The 24,302-nt window shown below is 37.6% G+C and overlaps 1 protein-coding gene across 8 annotated transcripts in view; it reads right to left on the bottom strand.

Annotated features, from left to right (window-relative positions):
- Window positions 1–24,302, bottom strand: part of CDK14 (cyclin dependent kinase 14) — a 722,297-nt gene that overhangs the window by 401,719 nt on the left and 296,276 nt on the right. For all 8 annotated transcript variants that reach the window (XM_035698550.2, XM_035698549.2, XM_049093543.1 and 5 more), the window contains one exon: window positions 17,777–17,871. In XM_035698550.2, coding sequence (XP_035554443.1) covers window positions 17,777–17,871 — 95 coding nt within the window. The remainder of the gene's footprint in view (window positions 1–17,776; window positions 17,872–24,302) is intronic.

The raw sequence follows: 24,302 nt of genomic DNA, 5'->3' as shown, positions 1-24,302 counted from the left end.
CCACTCTGGAAAACTGTGTGGAGGTTCCTCAAAGAGTTAAAAATAGACCTGCCCTATGACCCAGCAATTGCACTGCTGGGGATTTACCCCAAAGATTCAGATGCAATGAAACGCCAGGACACCTGCACCCCGATGTTTCTAGCAGCAATGTCCACAATAGCCAAACTGTGGAAGGAGCCTCGGTGTCCAACAAAAGATGAATGGATAAAGAAGACGTGGTTTATGTATACAATGGAATATTACTCAGCCATTAGAAATGACAAATACCCACCATTTGCTTCGACGTGGATGGAACTGGAGGGTATTATGCTGAGTGAAATAAGTCAATCTGAGGACAAACATTATATGTTCTCATTCATTTGGGGAATATAAATAATAGTGAAAAGTAATAGAAGGGAAAGGAAAAGAAATGGGTAGGAAATATCAGAAAGGGAGACAGAACATAAAGACTCCTAACTCTGGGAAACGAACTAGGGGTGGTGGAAGGGGAGGAGGGTGGGGGGGTGGGGGTGAATGGGTGACAGGCACTGAGGGGCCACTTGACAACATGAGCACTGGGTGTTATTCTGTCTGTTTGCAAATTGAACACCAATAAAAAATAAATTTTTATTTAAAAAAAAATAAAAAATAAAGGAAGGAAAAGGGAAGCAGTTGAGTGCTCTATTTCCTGTAGCCCCTTCTACATGGAAAGCCACAGATCAGCAGGGTGACGTATGGGGATTGGGGGGGTGCGGGGGGAGACTACACTGTCACCAGAGATTGCCTAGAATGGTGGAGAATATGGATGATACATGACTAATGAGAACCACAAGAGGCACAGGGGGAAGCTTAAGAATCATGGGAGAAACTGGCCACGTACCCTAGAGCTAATCATTAATAAAAGGGGAGAGTAGGCACAGATTTTAAGTTCTTTCAAAATAAAGTAAGTCAAAAAAAAAGGAGATAAAAAAATTAAGAACTCCGCTCTAGAGGTGGACTGACTAGGTCTGAGTCCTGGCTCTGCCACGTAGCTGACTGTGGGCAAGTTACTCAGACTTTTAGGCCTCTGTTTCTACATCTGTAAAATGGGAGACATCACCTCATTTCAAAATCCTCCCAGAATTGTTATAAGAAACAAAGAAGGGATCCCTGGGTGGCGCAGCGGTTTGGCGCCTGCTTTGGCCCAGGGCGCGATCCTGGAGACCCCGGATCGAATCCCATGTCGGGCTCCCTGCATGGAGCCTGCTTCTCCCTCTACCTGTGTCTCTGCCTCTCTGTCTCTCTGTGTGACTATCATGAATAAATAAATAAAATCTTTAAAAAAAAAAAAAAAAGAAACAGAAAAAAGTAATAGCTGACATTCACTTACATGTACCATATTCAAGACATGTTCTAAACATTCCAAATGCATTAATTCACATGTATTCTTCATAGCTGTATGAATCAATTCTAATATTTGCTCTATTTTCGCAGGTGACAAAATGAAGCTTAGCCCAGTGTCCCATACTCTTAGCTTTATTTTATGCTCCTAAATTACAAAAAGAAAGGTAGTACTGAGAGAGAGAGAAGACGTACAGAAATAGAGAATGTCATTAAAAGATCACAACTAGTATCAATGAAGAAAAGGGGCCATGCTAAGAAACCCACATGCTACAAAGTTCAATGATGTATTTAAATTTTTAGAGAACACAAATAAAAATAGAAGAATGTTACTCTTACAGGATCCATGTCCCAAATGAGGTGAAACTGGCAATAAAACAACTATTTCAGATTTGCATATTATTAGCACATGTAGAGAGACCCATTATCCAAGACATGGAATAAAGTTTAAGCAACAGAGAAAATCGAGTTCTTCAAATTTCCTCATCAAGAATACACTTTGGGGGAATCCCTGGGTGGCTCAGTGGTTGAGTGACTGCCTTCGGCCCGGGGCATGATCCCGGAGTTCCAGGATCGAGTCCTACATCAGGCTCGCTGCATGGAGCCTGCTTCTCCCGCTGCCTATGTCTCTGCCATTCTCTCTGTCTCTCTGTCACTCATGAATAAATAAATAAAATATTTTTAAAAAAAATACACTTTAGGGGGCAGCCCAGGTAGCTCAGCGGTTTAGCGCTGCCTTCAGCCCAGGGTGTGATCCTGTAGACCCGGGATCGAGTCTCACGTCAGGCTCCCTGCATGGAGCTTGCTTCTCCCTCTGCCTGTGTCTCTGCCTCTCTGTCTCTCTGCCTGTGTGTGTGTGTGTGTGTGTGTGTGTGTCTCATGAATAAATAAAATCTTAAAAAAAAAAAAAAAAAGAATACACTTTGGGACGCCTGGGTGGCTCAGCAGTTGAGCATCTGCCTTTGGCTCAGGGCATGATCCCAGAGTCCCAGGATCAAGTCCCACATCGGGCTCCCTGCATGGAACCCTCTTCTCCCTCTGTCTATGTGTCTGCCTGTCTCTGCCCCCCTCTCTCTCTCTCCCTCTTTCTCTCTTTTTCATGAATAAATAAATAAATCTTAAAAAAAAAAAAAAAAGAATACACTTCCAAGTGTTTCCTTAGTCATCTTCTCTCTCTCTCTCTCTCTCTCTCTCTCTCTCTCTCTTTTTACTGATGTCTGCATCATAATCTATATACATAATGGATTCTTTCCTGTCTGGTTTAAAATGAAAAAGACAAAGAATATTTTTGTCCTTTCCTCTTTCCTTTGTTGCCTCATTCCATGCATTTCAGCCTTGATCTTCCCTCTTTCTCTCTTCAACCCAGAGCAGGTGGGTCTCTACCCACCCTCCCCCAGGCCCCTACACAAACTAAAGATAAAACATCCTAATAGCAAATTTAATGGATTATTTTCAGGACCTCGCTGAATATTTGACATTATCACCCCCACGTGACACACGTCCCCGGAACTCTGTGCCTCTGGCATTGGGCTGGTTTTCTAGGCACCTCCTCTCAAATCCGTTGGTTCTTCTTTTGTCCTACTCTAACTACTGGTGTTCGATTATTCCACCCCTTCTATTTGACACAGAGATGAGCCTCATTCTACTTTAATTTAATAATCCTCCATACTTTACTTTAGGCACAGTCCCAGGTGCCCTTAACTCTCCAGAGCTTAACACTAAACTTTCCAAGGGACGTAAAGCAGACGATGATGACAACAACAACAATCCAAACAAAAATCTCCCACAAAACCGTCACTCCATTTAGCTCAGTCCATTGCCTTCCCCTTAGGAATTCAGCTTCCTGTGGGATCCTCAATCAGCCTAGTTAGTACCATTTATTTGGCTTCTCAGTATCTCAGTAACCCTCTACTCCTCAGGGGTTTGATCACACACAACAAAAGCCTTTGGTTGCTTTTCAGCTTCCTTGGGAGGCTTTTTTGTCTGTCTGTACCTGTACTGACTGCTCAGATGCTTCAGAATTCACTCCTGTCTCACGCATCAGGCCAATAAGGAAGGACTTCCATCTTATTCTCTGTTGAGTTACAACAGGGCTTTCAACTATTCACCGAAGTTCCTAGTGCTTATAGTTTTCCCTCAGTTCAGACAATGCTGGTGAATCTGCAGGATCATTGATTTAAATCCCTGAAAAGAGAGACCGTTAAAAATACAGCAATTCCAAAGAGACCATTTTGACCTAGAGATAGAATTATCTTTCAAATTTTCAAAAATTTGTTTATATGGGGAACTATGTGTTTGTTTCCTTGAACTCCAGAAGGAAGAGTGCACATATCTGCTTGATTATCAACCATTATCTATGAAAAATATCTCATACCTAAAATCTTTAAATTTCTTTTCTGTTTCGAGGTTTTTTTTTTAAGCTCAGATATGTTACTGCATAAAAGTCACTTGGCACATATTAACTCTTCCATTTTCAGATTCTACTGACAAAGGTAGATATCACTCTCCATTTCATTATGAGGTGACAAACAAGAGTCTCAAGTTGAACTTCCCAGGAAACCCAAACACACTTAAGGAAAGAATCAGATCACGCCCCACTCCTTTCTCCAAAGCGTTCCTTTCTGATCTTGGCCTACCAGATGTCATATTCCTCAAAAATCATCTCAAATCAACAATGTCTACAATCCAAATCTTGTACTTGATAACTTTATGCAGTTTATAGTTCTAGATTTTTCAAGTACTTGCCATCTCCCCACAGTTATAATTCCTCCTAATGTTATGATATACTCCTCTTGTATGCATCAATGCTAAATAATCCATAAGGACCTGACTAAAACTCATCGACCCTTTGAGCACTAATAGCACCTGATTTCACCCAAGTTCCAGCTTACTCATTAATACCTTTTTCAAATTTCCAGCATTTCTACTATCTTGAATTACTCTGAGCCTATCATTTATATTATGAGCAGTAAGGAATCTAGGTAGGTCATTTGAATTTTAGACTGATCAGTTTCTATTCCACAAAAATCATGACCTCTAGACTCCATACCTTACTATCTGAGAGAATGTGCTATACCTAAAGGTCATTAATCAGTCATGAAACTTTTTAAATCAATTGAAAAATCTTTATTAGAGGTTTAATGACAATCATAAACAATTTTTAAAAAGCTCCCAAAGGTTCACTGAAATTAATGCTTCTAAATACTCAGTTGAATTCCATAATAAAGCACTTTAAACAACTTTTGGGTTTTGTCAAAATGCTTTATCAGGTCTCTAGAGGAATAAAGTACTAAAGAGTAAGGTGATTGTATATTTTATCACTCAAATGGAGACATTGTATAGTACAAACACAGAATTAGTGAAAAGAAACACTATTAATAATACAAAGACAATAAGCAGAAACCAGGATTGTCTTAGGCCAACCAGCACATAAGGTGCCCTCTATATGAGATCCCAAACACCAGACTAGGTCCTCGTTCTCAGGAACATACCTAAAACTTAGTGAGGTTAATCCAAAGTGGCATCAGTGAATATATAGAATATATAGTGAATATATAGAAAAGATGACTGAAAAAACTCTGTGCAAATATGAGAGTGAAGACATAATTCTACACTAAAATGAAATCCAAACTGTAATGTGAGGTATTAAAACACAGCCCCAAAATTCTCTGACATTCGTCATTGAGAGGTACCATCTATGTTTTCTCCTCTTGAATCTGGTCTCTTGGAACACCTGATCAATAAAGCAGGTGAAAGTGATGCTGTGCCAGTTCTGGGCACGGACCTTAAAAATGTTGGCAGCTTCCACTTACTGTGTCTTGGTAGCGTTGTTTCGATCATCTATTCCTTACTGATCTGTTTGCCTGCTTGATCCATCAGTTACTGACAGAAGGGTGTTGCAGTGTCTAACTAGAAGAGTGGATCTGTCCATTTCTCCTTTCAGTTCTATAAGCTTTTGCCTCCCAGAGTTTGACACTCTATTGTTAGGTGCATACACTTTTAGGATTCTTATGTGTTATGTTGTACAACATTAACACAACATTAATACCTCTATCACTATGTGATGCCCCTTCTTTATCCTAAAGGGCTTCTGAGTCTCCAGAAGTGTCTGCTTAGTCTGAAATTAATGTAACTACTCCAGTATTCTTTTAAATAGTGTTAGTATGGCATATTTTCTCTCTGTCAATTTGCTTTTAATCCAAGTCTTTTTATTTAAGGTAGGCTTCTTGTAAGCAATGCGGAGTTGGATCTTGTTTTTTATCCACAGGGACAATCTCTTTTACTTAGTGCATTTAGACTAATTACATTTTAAGTGATTTGGACATAGGTATATTAATATTTATCCTGTTTGTAATTGTTTTCTTTTTATTGTATTTGTCCCTCTTTTGCTCCCTCTTTCTCTGCCTCCTCCGATTTTAATTGAGCATTTTATATGATTCTATTTTATCCTCTTTGTATATCATTTATACTTTTTAAATCTTCAGAGTGGTTGTCCTAGAGCTTACACTGTACATTTCTAACTAACCTAAGTCTAGTTTCTTTTTTTTTTTTTTTAAATAGTCTCTTAAGATTTGTCTCCCTTTTTTTTTTTTTAATTTTTATTTATTTACAATAGTCACAGAGAGAGAGAGAGAGAGAGAGAGAGGGGCAGAGACACAGGCAGAGGGAGAAGCAGGCTCCATGCACCGGGAGCCCGATGTGGGACTCGATCCCGGGTCTCCAGGATCGCGCCCTGGGCCAAAGGCAGGCGCCAAACCGCTGCGCCACCCAGGGATCCCAACCTAAGTCTAGTTTCAAACAACACTGCCTCAACTCCTGTGTAGCAGAGTGCCTTCTAACAGAGTTCTCCATTGCAATCATCCTCATCCACCCCTCATGCAGCTGCTATCACTCATTTCACTTATCCAGATGTTATTATCTCCCAATACATTATTACTATCATTGCTTTAAATAGTGCATTTCTAGTTCATCTAAGATGAAAATAAAAGATTTTTTACTCTTCTTTATTCCTTTTCACTCTTCTTTATAGAGATCTCAGTCTCTAACCTGTATCATTTTCATTTTGCTTAAAGTACTTCTAAAATTTCTCATAAGACAAGTCTACTGCCAATGAATTCCCTCAGATTTTTTTTGAGAAAGTTTTTATTTCCATTCCACCTTTGAAAGATATTTACTGGATATAGAATTTTAAGTTGCTGATTTTTTCTTTTTTTAAAGTTGCTGATTTTTAAAACTACCTTAAGGATTTCACTCCACTCTTCTTGCCTTCATGGTATCCGATGAGAAGTCTGCTGTAATTCTTAGTCTTTTTCCTCTGTGTGTAAAGTATTTTTTCCTCTAGCTTCATTTAAGATTTTCTCTTTGTCTCTGTTTCTCTGCAGCTTGAATATGATATGCCTAGGTGTAGGGGATTTTTATTTTTGTTTTTCAGGTTTGTTTACACATAAATATATACTTGGTATGCTCTGAGCCTCATGGATCTGTGTTTTGGTACCTGCCATAAATTTTGGAAAGTCTTCTGCCACTTTTACTTCAAATACCTCTGCTTGATTCTTTCTTCTGCTGGTATTCCAATTATGCATATGTTACAATTTTTGATATTATCCCATAGTTCTCAGATGCTTTTATCTTTATTCTTCCTCTTTGCTTTTCAGTGTAAAAGGGTTTTTTCATTGACCTATATTCAGGCTCTTTGACCCTTTCTTTGGCTGTGCTGAAGAAGCATATCAAAAGCATCTTTCATTTCTGTTAGTGTTTTCTTAAAATTCTCTTTTGATTCTTCCTTAGATTCTTTCTTTTCTCATTTCTCTGTTTATATTACCCATCTTTTCTTGCTTTTTGTCTTTTTCCATTTAAGCCCTTAATATATTAATCACAGCTATTTTAAATTCCCTATCTGATGATTCCAACGTCGGTGCCATATCCAAATCTAGCTGTGATAACTACTTTGTCTTTTCAGGCTGTATTTTTTTTCTAATCTTTCGGAAAGCCTTACATTTTGTGTTGAAAACCAAACCTAAGGATTTATGTTAATCTGGCTGTGTTTACTGTCTGTTGTAACTGCAGGGACTGGAGGCTTCAAATTATTCCAGCATTCCTATGTGTGTCTCCTCCTGACTACACACTTCAGTCAGTACTCCTCCTCACAGAGAGCCTGTGTCTTCCAACTCTCGCATCTATAATCTACTGCTATTAAAATGGAGTCCTGTCGGCATGATGGTAAGGTATGAGGGAGTGTGAACATTGTCAAATCTTCTGAGTGAGTCTGAATTCATTTAGCAAGCCTGCATCACGGGATGTGACCTTCACAAGTGTTTCTCCAGTAGAATAGCTTTTTTCTTTTCCTTTCAACTCCCTACTTCCTTCCCTGACTGCAGTGTCCCCAATCTACTTCCTTGAGGCACTGACCATTATTGAGTATGGTTTCTCCCACTTATGTGAGACAGAAAGGCTGGAGAGAGTCCGGGTGGGAGAAACTCCCTTCCATCAGCTAGGATAGGCTCTAGTAAAGACTTTTCCCTGCAGAGCAGGCTTCTGTGATGAAGAACACTCTGGATGCATTTTATGATGATTATTTTTCCTCTTCCCTTGCCAGAGCCACAAGGGGATTTTTCCATAATCTTTACTGTGAGAACCCTGTGGGGCTTCTGGAGGCAAAGCCCAAAAAAGTGTGGGGGCCTCCCTAAGACTATGGCTGCCAGGAGTTTTCACTCTCTCCTGCTAGACTACACCCCATCTCCAGGAACTCACAAAAATTACCATTTAAGTATCCTTTCCAGTTTATGGCTCCAGCAGCTTGTGCTACTGGTGAGAAGATGTGAGGTATGTCTAACTAGATAGGTCTCTCTCTATAGAGTTTAGTACAGTGGTTTGCCCTGTGGCCTCCATTCTCTGATGAACTGATCCGAAGCTTTTCATGTTCAGTTCACCTTACCTTTCCTCTTTGAAAGGATGGAAGCATAAGCCTCCAAGCTCTTTACATATCAGAGCTGCAGCCAGAAGTCTCACTTCCTATGTTTTAGGATGTTCATTCAGAGAACCCAGTCACCATGCTATAAGAAAGCCCAAGCTATGGGAACAGCCAGCACCAACTTGCCAGCCATATAAGCCATACTGGCAATGGATCCTTCATATCTTAGTGAAGCTGCACAAAATGATACTGCACAGAGAAGAAACAAACTTTTCCCACCCTTCTCCAATTGCAGATTCATGAGTAAAATAAATGATAGCTATAGTTTTAAGTCTCTAAGTTTCAGGGTAGTTCATTTTGCAGTCATATGTAAGAGAAATATTCCTAACATGATCCTCAAGGCCTTGCAGATTTCTCAAAACTCAATTCATAGCAATCTCTCCTGAATATACCCATTGTTCACATCAGGCTCTCTGACTCTGTAGAACACACAAGCCTTCCTTGGGGTCTGGCCAGAAGCAGTCTTGTCCCTGCACTTTACTTGGCTGGTCACACCTCTTTTGGATCTAAGAATAAGTGTCCCCTCCTCAGCAAGGCTGCCACTATCTATCCATCCATCTAAAGCATGCTTATTGCTCACCCTTCTCACATAAATATATATAACCCACCACTCTCTTCTTTCTCACAGCTCTCTTTTCTTTTATGCAATTTAAATTACAGATATGTCTGCTGGCTTGATTAGTTTTTCTTTCCCTCACTAGATGATAAGCTCCATGAGAAGAAAAATTTAGTTCTGCTCACCATTACATATCCATCTCCTGGCCTAGTACACAGAACACTATGGTCTTGGTAAATGTCTCTAAAGGAAGGAGCTCTTTTAACTAGACATGACAAGAAGAAAGAAAGAGAAAAGAAAAGAAAAGAAAAGAAAGGAAAGAAAAGAAAAGAAAAGAAAAGAAAAGAAAAGAAAAGAAAGAAAAGAAAGAAAAAAAAAGAAAAAAAGAAAAGAAAGAAAAGGAAAAGAAAAGAAAAGAAAGAAAGAAAGAAAAGAAAAGAAAGAAAAGAAAAGAAAAGAAAAGAAAAGAAAAGAAAAGAAAAGAAAAGAAAAGAAAAAAAGGAAAAGAAAAGAAAAGAAAGATGGGGATCCCTGGGTGGCGCAGCGGTTTGGCGCCTGCCTTTGGCCCAGGGCGCGATCCTGGAGACCCGGGATCGAATCCCACATCGGGCTCCCAGGTGCATGGAGCCTGCTTCTCCCTCTGCCTATGTCTCTGCCTTTCTCTCTCTCTCTGTGACTATCATAAATAAATAAAGCTAAAAAAAAAAAAAAAAAAGAAAAAAGGGATCCCTGGGTGGCTCAGCGGTTTAGCGCCTGCCTTTGGCCCAGGGCGCGATCCTGGAGACCCGGGATCGAATCCCACGTCGGGCTTCCAGTGCATGGAGCCTGCTTCTCCCTCCTCCTGTGTCTCTGCCTCTTTCTCTCTCTCTATGTCTATCATGAATAAATAAATAAATCTTTAAAAAAAAAAAGAAAAGAAAAGAAAAGAAAAAAGAAGAAAGAAAATGAAAATGTGAACTGTCTCTATGCATTCCTTGTTTAGAGCAAGACTTCCAGACCTAGGCACTATTGACACTTTGAGCCAAATGATTCTTTGTTGTGAGAGACTGTCCTATTCATTTGTAGGACGTTTCACAGCATCCCTGGCCTCTAGATGCCAGTAACACCACCAACACTCCCTAAGTTGTGAAAACCAAAAATATCAAATATCTCCTAGGGAACAATATCAAGAACCAGTTGAGAACCATGGATTTAGAATGGAAAGATGCTACTTCCCCAGCATCCTGGTTGAAACTAAAAGAATCACAATAATAATGAAGCAACCCAGGAATGTGGGTATGCTTTAAAATGAAACCAATCTTCTCATAATATCTTTCCCCTTGTCCTCCTCAAAAACCACTTAAACTGAACTATGAGAGAGAGAGACCCAAGAAGCCCTGACATTACAATCATTGGAAATTCTACACTAACTCTTTCAAAATATTCCTCCACTAATGAAAAAAAAAATGCCTCCATTTTCACCAGCTGGGCATATCTGATATTTAATCACAATTCTGAAGATAGCAAATATCACAGATTCTTTTGAGGGACTCCTAATCAAATGACCAAAGGACTCTGGTGATAAAAATAGCTAACAGAGGTCAATACATTTAAATGTTGTCTAATAGAAAAGTTATTCCTACATAGTTGAGTCTAATAATTGAAATCATGTTTCCTGCCTAAAGAATATCCTCATTGTCTCTTTTGTCAAAAAGATTAGGCATTGTTTGTTTATCTGCTGCAAGATAAATGAAACCAGCTGTACCAATGAACCAGACTCCAATGCTTTGCATTCTTCCTCTAAAGGAAGTCAGAGCTGAAAATGCAATTTGAATAGAGTTTAGGGTTTTTTAAATTAGCAGATTTGGTGGGTGGGCTATTATCCTCCTTGGCCTAGATAAAGAGAAGAATTCTGTTTTTTCAACTTTCACCTACACAGAGGGAACACCGGATCTGAAAATTGCAAGGAGTAAACTCATTTATTTACTCCATTAGCTTTTTTTTTTCCATCCAATTTCTCTTGTTGTACATCAGAATGCTGTATTTTGTGCATTAAATTTCAAAGCTAACACCGATAGCATTATCATACTATGATGCCATTTTCATACCCTGTGATTAATAGTGTGGATACAGGCTTGATCTTTAATGCGACTGGTGATAATAAGCTTCAGCCTGTGGACCCAAAGTCTAAAAGAAAATCAGAGCAGACCTAATGAGAAACAGAGACTGGGCCTCAGGAGCATCCTGCAGCAGAGCTCATAAAATGTAATCAGATTTGCCTCTTTTGTGGTAGGCAACCTCTCAGGATGCTGGAAAGCAGCATGACTGTCCAGGTGTCAACACTTAAGATTGAAACTTCAGTGAACCCAGAGTCCAGTGTTTTCCATCTGGGGATTTCTGATTTTTAGAATTCTTCAAACTCCTCTTGATAGTGTTTCAATGGAGTTGACCTTCAGGGCAAGCAGTAAGAGGCACCTCTTTAATCTCACAGATTCTGAAAAGGTGGTTAACTGCCATAGCCTTTCTTCTTGCTGCTGCTTGTTTTAATTAACAGCATTTCTTCCCCCCTATTTCTCCTAGGGCTTTGAAGAGCTCTTTGAAATGTGTTTAGTATAGTTCAGTCTTGGTTTGGCATAGTCTCTCAATTTATGAGGTCGTTTAATTCAAGTTCAATTATTCAGCACAAATTGGCAGAATGAAATGCTAAAGGAAGACTGGCACTTTCAATCACATAAATCTCATGTTACATAAAGTGAGCAAATTCCTCCATTGTTCTTATTGACCTCTGAGATAACAATTTACGGCTGGCACAAACCAGCACAGGCAGGCTTCTCTGGTTAGCAGGCTCCCACAGGAGTAAGACTTTGGCACCATCACCTCAACAGAAACTGAAGATAAGCAGGAAAAAATGACCAGAAATCAGGACCATCTGTGGGATGACTTGCTCTAAATAAGGCAAATACTCTAATTCCAGAGATGGAACAAAGAGCAGGTTTTTCCTTCTCTAAATGATGCAAAGTATGAGAAAATCAAAAGCGAGCATCTGCAAGCCTCACTAGATAAGTAGGAAAGAAAGGAGAGGACTCTGTTTCAGGCAAGAGGAAAGGTTCATAACTTCTCAGCACTTGTGGCAGGGTGCAGAAATGGGGCGGGGGCTCTGGGGGAAGGTAGGGCTTCAGACACCTCAGAGAGACTTGAGTAGGCTCTGCCGACAGATCCCAGTACACTGAGGAACATGTGGTCCCACCATATCTCAAGTCGGAGGTGGCTGTCTGTGGTCATAGCTGTTATCTACCATAGCCAGGCATTCATGGGTGCTCACATATAAACAGGCCACTAACCCTGCCAAATTACATTGCTTAAAACCAATTCCACTTTAACATTTAAACCTAATACTTTTGGTTGAATCAAAATTTGCACAATAATCAAAATGAAACAGTTTGCTTTTACTTTAAGGCTCCTAGTCTTTAACAAATTTAGTGGACAGTCTGAAAACAAAGGGTGAAAATATATTTGTTTGGGGATCACGTCCAAAAGACAACAGTCCCAAGGATTCCTATGAATACACACAGTGATGAGGGAGGCTTGACTAAAAGCAATGAAGCTTTGCATTACATTCTCTAGTTCTATCCATGTCTTTGCAAATGGCAAGATTTCATTCTTTTTTATGCAAAGTAAGTCAGTCAGAGAAAGACAAATACCAAATGATTTCACTCATTTGGAATTTACAAAACAAATGAGCAAAGGGAAAAAAGAAAGAGAGAGAGAGAAATCAAGAAACAGACTCTTAATTATAGAGAACAAATTGATGGTTACCAGAGGGAAGGTGGGGGAGGGATGATGGGTCAAATAGGTGATAGGGTACTTGTCATGATGAGCGCTGGATGATGTATGAACGTGCTGAATCACTATACTGTACTCCTGAAATGAATATAACATTGTATGTTAACTAACTGGAATTAAGAAAAAAAAAAAACTTTTTAAGGCTGTGGATTTGATCTGTTTGGTTGATATTTCCTAGAGGAAACATATTTAAGATACTTTAGTCAACATCATCCTCTCCTCCTTCCTTTTGAAACCCCCATACCATTTTACCTGGACCTTTTTTTTTTTTTTTTTAAGATTTTATTTATTCATGAGAGACACAGAAAGGCAGAGACATAGACCAAGAGATAAGCAGACTCCTTGTGGGGAGCTCAATGCGGGACTGGATCCCAGGATCCTGGAATCACGAACTGAGCCAAAGGGAGATGCTCAACCAGTAAGCCACCCAGCCACCCCTTACCTGGGCCTTTTTCACTTCATTCTAGCTCATATCAAGTACACTACATTCTAACTTATGTTGAGTTATTTAGGTATATGGACAATCTCCCTTCAAGATTGTAAAGTCTCCTGAGATCAGAATATCCATGTGACTCTTCATCTACAATATAAAAAGGGCATAGGGTACCTAGGTGGCTCAGTGGGTTAAGTATCTGCCTTTAGCTTGAGTCATGATCCTCGAGACCTGTGTCAGGCTCCCTATTCAGAGGGGAGTCTGCTTCTCCTTCTCCTTCCTGCTTGTGCTTTCTTTTACTATGTCTGTCTCTCTCTCTCTCTCTCTCTCTCTCTCTCTCTCTCTCGGTCTCTCTCAAACAAATAAATAATGTAAATAATCTTTAAAAAAAAAAAGGAGCATAAAAACAACATAATAAACATTCATCATTAGTTGAATAGACTCAAAAAAATGTTAACAAGTCTCTTAATGCACAAAAGTCCCTGGGCAAGTCCCTGAAAGATAAAAAGATGAATTTGAGGTACTAATTAAAGACATTTTTAAATACTATATATTTTTAAATACAAAGTATTACACAATGCATAATGTTTTTAATCTTCTATTAAATGCTACAGAGATTTAAATGAGACAACATAATCAGGAAACCAAACTAGGATAGAGATTAGTAGTCAGAGTGATGATAAACTGCCTCCCTTCCTCAAACTGAAACACATACACAAAGTAAGCACAAAGTAAGCTGAAAAACACTGTTTTTTTTTTAATCTACTCAAATATGAAATGTGGGATCAAAGCTTTTATTAAAAAATTAAAAAGTTTTAAAAAAAAAAAATTAAAAAGTTTGTGAGCATTATATGTTGACATGGTTGGAGTAACAGCCATATTCTTTAGAACCAAGCTTTTTTTAAAAAAAAATATTTTATTTATGTATTTTAGACAGAGAGAGAGAGAGAGAGTGCACAAGTGGGGGGAGAGGACTAGAAGGAGAGGGAGACGCAGACTCCCTGCTAAGAGCAAAACCCAACTCGAGGCTCCATCCCAGGACCCTGGGACCACGACCTGAGCCAAAGGCAGATATTTAATCGACTGAGCACCTAGGTGCCACTAGAACCAAGCTCTTTACCAAGGGGGCTACACAGTATAGAAATCTCAGCCAACTTCTTCCCAACCTATGTATCCCTACAAGAATAAGAAACTCAAGAGAATTCAAGGTAATAAAAAAAACTCTCTATTCCTTCTAAAGTTTCTAAACTATAGCTACCAGCAAGTACACCTAAAGCAACAAGTACACAAACATTTTTGGTGGGGGGGATAAGAGGGAACTCCTTTGCTTGTACTACTTAAAGAACCATGAAATAAAAGATGACTCAATATATAGCATAAGTAGTAAAAGAAGAACACTGCCATGAATGCAGTGCACCAAATTACTGAGGTTTGGAACGTCTAAGTGTTATGGATTGAATTATGTCCTCCAAAAAAGGTATATTGAAGTTCTAATCTCTAATACCTCAGAATATAACATAGGTTCTTTGGAAATAGGGCCTCTAGCAGAGGTAATGGAGTTGAAATGAAGCCAGGCCGGTAGGCCCTGATCCAATATGACCAGTGTCCTAAAAAGGGAACATTTTGGGCAGCCCGGGCGGCTCAGCAGTTTAGCACCGCTTCAGCCCAGGGCGTGATCCTGGAGACCCCAGGGAGCCTGCTTCTCCCTCTGCCTGTGTCTCTGCGTGTGTGTGTGTGTGTGTGTGTGTGTGTGTGTGTGTCTCTGTCTCTCATGAATAAATAAATAGAATCTTTAAAAAAAAAATCTTAAAAAAAAATAAATAAAAAGGGAACATTTGGATACAGACACACACAGGGAGAAGACCATGTAAATAGGAAGGCAGAGACTGATGTGCCACATCTCTAAGCCAGAAGTGCTAAGGGTTGCCAGGACACCACAGAGGCTAGGAGAGAAAAGCAAGGAACAGATTCTCTCCCCTACAGACCCAATCCTCAGAAGGAACCAACTCTGCCAACACCTCGGTCTCAGACTTCTAGCTTCCAGAACTGTGAAAAGATAAAGTTCTGTTTAAACTGCCTGGTCCCTGGTACTTTGCTTTGGCAGCCCCTAGCAAAGTAGTGCAATGAGGTTCGTGCCAAAATCCTAACTTGACACGTGAATCAAGGTGTATTTGTAAAAAGCTCACAAACTAAAAATTAGTGAGATCTGTAAATTCCAGGCAACTTTACTACAAGATTATGATAGCTGCTCTTGGAGAAGATGCTAAAGATAATCTTTAAAGATGGAGGCAGGGACGCTGACATTTCTGGGAGACCAGTGAGGAGTCCTGGAATGGAGGTCACAACACTTAGCTGGCTATTTAAATTACAGCACTTCAAGGGAACATATCAAACAAACTCAGCTCTCAAGCCTTGCTAGATGTCACGTAACTGTTTTGCTCTGGCCTAACCTTGCCACCCTAAAGCAAGCAAACACAGGCAACCTGTCATCTCTTAAAGCAGGTGAGTGGTCAATGGCTTTCATCTCCAGCTGGAGGAAATTAAATACTACATGTGACCAGCAAGCTTGAAACTGCTTGAGAAATGCTGACAAGATACATTTAGGCCCACTGGAGTGAAGAGTATTAACTGTCCAGAACCGTCCTCCTCAAAGATTGCAGATACTTCAAAGGCAGACTTTCTTTTATTCAAGTATAATAAATAGAAGATTTTTCAACTATCTCCAAGATTTTGACATAAATCATATAGGTAAACATTTAATAGAGTTATTAACTCACATTTGGCGATCAGCTGAGCCCATCTTTTTGGGAAGGCACTTCAAAGTAATTGGTGTGTTTCCTTATAATGAAATAATATGTTTGCTTCTGTTTGATTCATGATTACAACAAGCCAGAGCATATGTGAGAACCATCTGGAATATTCAACAAGGACCAAGGCTTTCCAAGGAAGGCCTTATACTGTGGAAGCAGTATTGTGTAATGGTTAGGAAAAGAATGGCTGCAAACCAGAGAGACGTGATCCAAAAACAAGCTGTCACTAACCAACTGTGTGCACTTGGACCAGCGGCAAAAACGCTCCAAGTACTAGGATTCCTAGTCAAAAGGAGGTGATAATAATAGGTACTATCTTATAGAGACAATGGATATACCAAACATTATACAAAATAATTGCTTAATCCAGTGTACTGATCCTTATAACATTAAATGTGCAAGTAATTTTTGTATATTAGAGAGAGAACTATTTTTCTTTAGGAAAGAACATAAAGTTTCACATACAACCTCTACTGAAATTTGCTCAACAATATTCTATAATGCTCAGGCATTCTAGTTAAGTCATTAGCAGCCCTCTAGATTTGGTTTGGATTTTTTTATTCCCCATAATGTTTTTCATTCAAATTTTTTAAAAAGATTTTTTTTTTGGTAAATATTTAAACTCTCAAAATTATTACTACCATTTTTTTACTTATATTATTCCTACATCCTTACTTTCATATCTTCCTTTGTCAGAAATATTTTTTCATCTTCTTAAAAAACATAAGCGGGCAGCCCAGTTGGCTCAGTGGTTTAGCACCGCCTTCAGCCGGGATCGAGACCCGGAATCAAGCCCCAAGTCAGGCTCCCTGCATGGAGCCTACTTCTCCCTCTGCCTGTGTCTCTGCCTCCCTCTCTCTCCCTCTCTCTCTCTCTCTCATGAATAAATAAAATCTTAAAAAAAAAAAAAAAAATAAGCAAAGGTGTAAGTTTATGTTCCAGAAAAGCCAAAGGTTACCTAAACAGTCAAAATTTCCAATTATGTGTTTAGAATTTTCCTCTACACGTTTTTATGTAATTAATTAGGTTAGAATTTCCTATCTTCCACAACGACTTAAAAGAGAGACAAAAACAAAGATGGTTCAGAAAATTATTTTTCAACTCTATTTGGTAGTGTTATTATGGTAAAACAAGGCTTGTTTTTCCTACAATTATTTGAGAAATAGCATTACATTTCTACATGCCACAGAATATAGTAACTCTGTGCTCTTAATCAATAAGAGAGAGAGAGAGGAGGCCTATCAGAAACATATGGGGTAAGCTTTTCAAGAATCCAAAACCTGTGCCTGACCCCAGGATAGCATGAGGGGAAAATGACAACAGGAGGGAAGGGTTGTCTCTCCATGTGACTATGTATGTAGTATGATGTCAAAGTATACAGGTAGGAAAAAAGAAAAAGTCTGCATTTTTTTTTTAATTTAGTGATTTCGTCAGATGGAGTAAAAGACACAAGAATGGCCAACATATTTGACTTTGTCAAATCAGGACTCTTATTCTTAAGCAAACATTAAACCTCCAGAGGAAATTAATCATATCATTCACCTGGAAACTAATTTTCATTTGTGGGTTATAGCCTCAGTATTGGGGGCAATGGTAGGACAGAAAAGATAAATTGGACAAGTCTGCAAAACTGTTTGCTAGCAGGGAAAACCAATTCTGCTGACTTACATTTCTTCAAACAACAATAACAAAAACTTAAAGAAGAAAATTTACTGTATATTAAAGGAGAATTATTTAAATAAATTAACATTATTAATTACTAATAATCAGTATTAAGAGAATAGGTATATTCTAAATGTGAAATATTAAAAACCAAATAAACTTACTTGCTTTTCCCTTTGTATACTGTAGCATAAGATCCTTCCCCTAGTTTTTCCAGTTTTTCGTAGGAGTCAGCTTTTCCAAATTTGGGACTTGTCGGCTAAAAATGGAGCAGAGGGTAAACAAAACAGATTGTATCAAACTAACAATAAATAGGCCAATTTTGCTAAAAATGTATAGATTCTGCTACTCTCCAAATAACTTTCTTCTGATACAAGAATATTTCTTCTAAAAAAACAACATAATAACTATCCAGGATACAAAACTCAGAAAATGCAAATAAACACGATGTAGAAAGTTTAAATTTACCTATAATCTATCTATCAAGAAAGAACCACCATTAATATTTTCGTATCTCTTTTCCCATGCTATCCAGCTTTGTACATAAATGGGATTACACTATACATACTGATTTTAACCTACTTTTTTTTCCCTCCACTCAATATATTATGAATATTTTTCATATTATTATATAATCTAAATTAGGGGCTGGCTAATCTAAACTATCATCTGTTTATCCCACAAACTTAAAAAATGTTCTTTTTTCTTAATGGAAGGATGGTCAAAAGAAGAATAAAATTTCATAGCATGAGAAAATTATATAATTAAAATTTAGTGTCCACGAAGTTTATTAGAACACACTCATGCATGTTCATTTCCATATCGTCTTATGACTTGCAAGCTACAACAGAACTGCAACTGCAGCAGATGATACAGCCAATAAAACTGAAAATATTTACTATGACCCCTGTTGTAAATAATTACTGTATAATATTCAGTCAATAAAGGTACTCCTCCAATACCTCTTAGCAATAATGCAAACAAATAATCAAAGATGTATCACTCAGATATTACATTAACACAAAAGGAACCATCTTACATATTATAAACCAACCCTTAAGGTTTAGCTGCAGCAAAGTAACTCTTCTAAAGACATGGTACGTCCCAACAAGACGATAAAAGTGATAGAAGTGAGTAATCTCATCACTCTTGCTGTCCCTAGCTCCTGCCTCAACTTTCACCAGACAGAAAGAAATGGGAAGTACTGTCTCTGTGGAGCAAGTTACCTATTATTTCACTATAAAAGGGTAATATCAAAACGTATCAGAAAATGATAATTATATAAGGAATTAAAAGCATCTCAAGGGATTATCCAATCTCAGTTATAAATACATAAATAATTTATAAAAAGTTGCTAGTGATTATGTTACTGCATAATTAATCAATATCAGAAGCTCAGGAAAAGAACTTCTTGCAGGAAGTTTATAAAACACTATTTTTGAGCATGTGTTCTTAATCACTTATGAAAAACATAACATACTGGCAATGGTTCTGATTCCCACCATTTATAAAGATCCAACGTGGCAAGTTGAACACATGCTTCTTATCTCCCTCTCATCCAAAATGCCATATAATGACTGGGAAGATATTTTTCAAAAACAATAAATCAGAAACAGGAATGGGAAACAAAAAAGCATGCCAATATTTAATCAGAAATTTTTAGAAATTCTGAAAGACAGACAGTAATAGGGATCAAAACTTCAGAGAAAAGATTGGGGCAACAGAAAGCCCCAACCTGTAGAAGACTATTACAGATTAAAAAAAAAAAGCAGGAGTCTCCAGGTAAATGTGAAACTAATCAACACTGCTGAGCACATAGCATCCCCCTAAACAAACTGCAGGGACATCTGCACTGGAAACACAGCTGACAGCATAGGTATTCAGGCCAGAAGGGCAGAGCAAGGACTGAATTAGCCACTGCCCAGAAAAAGGATGGCAATTCTCCTATTCCCAAACTGTAATCCCTGTGTCTCTCATACAATCACTAGAGATGATTTACAGAAAACAGAATAAGCTGACAGCAATTCTCAAAATACAAAAATAAGTATATAATCAAAAATCACAAATTATTTCAGGAGGGTCAATACCTGGGGGAAAAAAGGTATAAAATTTAATGGGCAGATAAATCAAAATCCTGGTAAGAGAGTTGGCATCACAAAGAATAACTTTGAATAAAAATAACCAGTATCCTCAAAGAGATTTCAGAAGATACTGCATCTCTTAAGAAGAAATAATTAGAGATTTAGGGATTAAGTATCTAATCAATGAAGTAAAATATTCAATGGGCAGTGAATAAAAGAACAGACATATATGAAAAGTGATAAGCTCAATGTCTGAAGACAGTTCTAGAAAACTTTAGGGAGAGGTTGCATCTAAATGGAAAAAATATCCAATCAGCATAATAGTTCCTTCCACAGACAACAATGACTGCAAAAAGACAATCAAGCAACATTTTCAAAATAAATAGTGAAAATGATTCCGTATCACTAACACTATACTCAAAATAGTCTGTCAGTGGGATGAAAAAGTTGCAATCTTGCTACTTAGAGAAAATAAATCTAGATATAAAACTCTGAATTATCTCAATATAAGGTGTAGTTGAAGTGATGGGAAAGCACAGAGAAGCAAGGGGCACTAGAGGAAAAGAAACAACGGCAGGCTGAGACTTCTTGAATTGATCAGGACAGACTGCAGAGGCTAAGCAATTCCAAAGGCATATGTTTTAGTATGTCTCTTAACTCTTCAAAGGTCATCACAAAATAATATGAATTAGATATACCCCAAACAAATTAGGGAGAAAGGAATAGAAGAACACAGTGTAATAAAGAGGGGGATGAAAGTAAAAAAGTGAAAGCTTGGGGATGGTGCACACAAAGAAAACATGTTAAGTCTAGGTTCATAAAATAAGAACTTAAGTTTCAACATATTGATCACATAAAACATATAAATCAATCATACTGATTAAAATAATCATAAATGAACAAACTTTCTCTACTAATAGAAACTTCTCAAATTGGAAAAAAAAGACAGTCTAGCAATATGCTAATCAGAAGAGACAAAATTAAAATGAATAAATCTGAAAATAAAGGAGTAAAGGGAAAATATAGAAAAAAGGAATTTACAAAATAATGCATTATACCCATATTGATGGCAAACAAGATGGAATTCAGAAAATAGATTAAATTAGTATATCCCATAAAAATGAACAATGATATCCACAGAGCAGTTTAATAATCATGAACTAGTATGAGTCAATTAACATAGTTATGAAATGTATGAGACAACTGCTGGTAGCAACTTTAAAGAGAAATATAATTCAAATATAATATATAATATAATTCAAATACAATTATAAATTATATAAATATAATTATATAAATATAAATATATAAATTATAATTTAATATATTATAAATAAGTTATATATTAATATATTAATGTGTATATTAGGTTTGTTTGTTTGTTTATTCAGAGAGAGAGACACAGGCAGAGGGAGAAGCAGGCTCCATGCAGGGAGCCCGATGCGGGACTCGATCCCTGGTCTACAGGATCACACGGCGCTAAACCACTGCAGGCGGCACTAAACCGCTGCGCCACCGGGGCTGCCCTTTTTTTTTTTTTTTAGATTTTTTTTTGTTGTTTATATATTAGGTTTCAAGCACACATTTAACACTCACAAAAAATGATGACAGATTAGGCCATGAGGAAAATTTCAATATTCAAAACTGTAGAAATACCTTAAATTACTTTTTCTGAACACAATAAAATCAGCAATTAAGAACAAAAGGAAAACTTAAATGGTTTAGCCATGTGAGTGAAAATGAAAATTGAAAATTCATAAATAAATATGTGGTACAGAGGACATGACATTTTAAGACCCAGGGGAGACAGCCAAATCAATACATACAAGAAAATGTAAATACATATGCACATACAAGAAAAGAAGAAAGGTTGAAAGTAATATGAATTAGATATACTAGGAAGGGATTAATAAAGACAATGGACCACGTATTCTTTTCTTCAAGAAACTTGTAAGGGACAAACCATGTGTTGAGTTGAATCAAGTAAAACTTAATGGAAAATCACATTCAAAATCGCCTGACTAGTCCTGTGTGGGTTATGTTCTCATGCATTTTTCATCACCGGGAAACAGCTTGCGAATGTCACACTTTACCATCACCCTCCTGAGCCCAAGTTCTAAATAGAAATTTTAAAACCTATATTAAACTTCAGTATAAAATGATCTTCAATGGGGAAAATATTGTGTTCACAGTTCCACTCTAAATTATTTAAAATTAGAATGAGAAGTCTGTGTTTGCTTTTGTGCTCCTTTAAGAATAAATCTAATCTAAGTTCAAGAAAAAAGCAGCAGCAGAAAATACCTCTTTACTCCTATTAGGAGATAAACTGCTAATGTGTATTTATAGCAAGCACAAAACACAGTCACACAAAACTGGTAAAAGAATAGGAAGCCAATATTTTCTCTCCTTGAAAATGCACAAATAATTTTCTAAAATATTTCACTCTCCATAAACTGCCTTATATATTAGAGTTGTAATCATTTTAAGATATAGACCACACTAAATGTACTACTTGAAGAAACGGAATTGAGGAAATCAGAAGAACAAGGAGAATATGTTTAAAAAAAACACACACACCATTTATCTACAAGAAAAATCAAGTAAAAGAAGATGGTAATGGCAAAAGTAGTCTATCTAATTAAATGGATTTGGATATATTAACTGCCATAATTCATACATATCCTATTAATACTGCGATGGCAGAAAATTAATATTTTGTCACATTTGATGGTAGGACAATCAATGTTATTTTCCCTGTGAAACTGATATGTATATACTTCATGGAAATACACTGTAATCTACAGATCAGTCATGCTAGCTTCATAGCTCCATACACCCATAATGTCTCTCTAAAAAATTTTATCTGCAAAAGAATGGGCCTATGGAATAGGGTATGTCTATGATATAGTCTGAGCTTTAAAAATTAGATCTTGTAAAGTCAGTCCTCTATTTTAAGTAACCAGAAATGCTCTAATCTGTAATTACTATGCATATAAATAAAGAATCCAACTGCTAAGTCATTAAAGAGGCCAATAATAAAATCCTTCCCATCAAAAGAGTGAAATTAAGAATAATTCAGAAAGAGAGGTCCTATTTTGTTTGATAAATTAAAGCTCAGGCCTTTGGTTTGCCTAGTTTTTTCTCACAAATTTATTAAATCATCACATTTAAATAGATGCTAGATCAAACCAATATGCAGTCAACCCTAAATATTATCTTTGGCTCTTTACTGTCAGGTGCATGGGTGGATTGGAAAACAGCTTTATGGGGCAGCTATTCTCTGCTTATCACTTCCCTACTTAAAGTGCAGGCCTGAGATGGCACTTTAGAGAATTGGAAATTCAGAGGGCTAATCAGCAATTACTAACCAACACTAACTGCACAGAGATGTGGAATTTAATGAGATAATGTAAATACATTTTTTAAAAAATAGAATAAAGGTACAGAGAACCATCAATTGTCTGGACCAGTGGAGGGGAACATCGGCATAGATAATGAAAAAATGAAGATAATATTCCAGCTGAGTGGTGCATCCCACCCTGCCACAAAGGAGATGCTCATGGCCCTTGCTAGTTCTAGTTCACTGTGTAATTAATAATGACAGCTAGTTAATATCAAGTGTTGCTATGTGCCTGGCTTTGAGCTAATCACTTCAAACATGCACCTAAATTTAATCCCTAGAATACCGCTCTGGGGTCAGTTCTATTAGTATCCTCATTTGAATATGAAGATTTTAAAGACTGGGGAAGCAAATAACTCTAAAACATCTAACATCCGGGATGCCTGGGTGGCTCAGTGGTTGAGTGTCTGCCTTTGGACCAGGGCGTGATCCTGGAGTCCCAGGATCAAATCCCACATCGGGCTCCCTGCATGGAGCCTGCTCCTCCCTCTGCCTATGTCTCTGCCTCTCTCTCTATCTGTCTTTCATGAATAAATAATTTAAAAAAAATCTAACATCCTGTACCTAAAAGCAGAGCTAGAAATCAAACTACATTAATTAGAATCAAGAACCTATTTTCTTTACCACTACTGCCTTGGTGGAATCTTCCCTTGGAGACCTAATCCTCATGGAAGAGGCATTAAATTATGCTTAAATTTGTCATCCACTGAAACCTCATTCCTAAAACCAGGGATGTGTTTTTGAACTGCATTTTTATAAACTGCATGAGTATATTTCTATGTTCGTTCTAATAATACCATGACATGGCTATGGGAATGTCTGCAGTTTCATATCGAAATCACTAAAAATTGATTTTGACCTTCATATATAACTCCTTGTTTAACATTATTGATGATGCCCTGAACGGAGGAAAACCACAGTATGCACTATTGTATTATACTATAATTTTGAGAGTGGATGTAAGCATAAGGTGGGAAAGATTCAGTCGCAACTATGTGGCCTCATTAAACAAGAAGTTTTCAAGTGAAATCTGCCTTTGCTAATTTTTCTTCTGCCTTTGATCTCAGGAAGAAGCTCTATCATCCTGTATTTCTAGCCCTATTATAGATAGTCACACTAACGTAATCCACAGCTGATAGATGACTTGGTTACAAAATAGATGTAGATCCTACACAGAGAGATAGATCCAAGCACCACAAGCAGTAACAA

The sequence above is a fragment of the Canis lupus genome, chromosome 14 (genome assembly GCF_003254725.2).
Source record: "Canis lupus dingo isolate Sandy chromosome 14, ASM325472v2, whole genome shotgun sequence".
Lineage (NCBI taxonomy): Eukaryota > Metazoa > Chordata > Mammalia > Carnivora > Canidae > Canis > Canis lupus.
The sequence above is the reverse complement of the archived record's forward strand: the minus strand, read 5'-3'. Positions and strand labels throughout refer to the sequence as shown.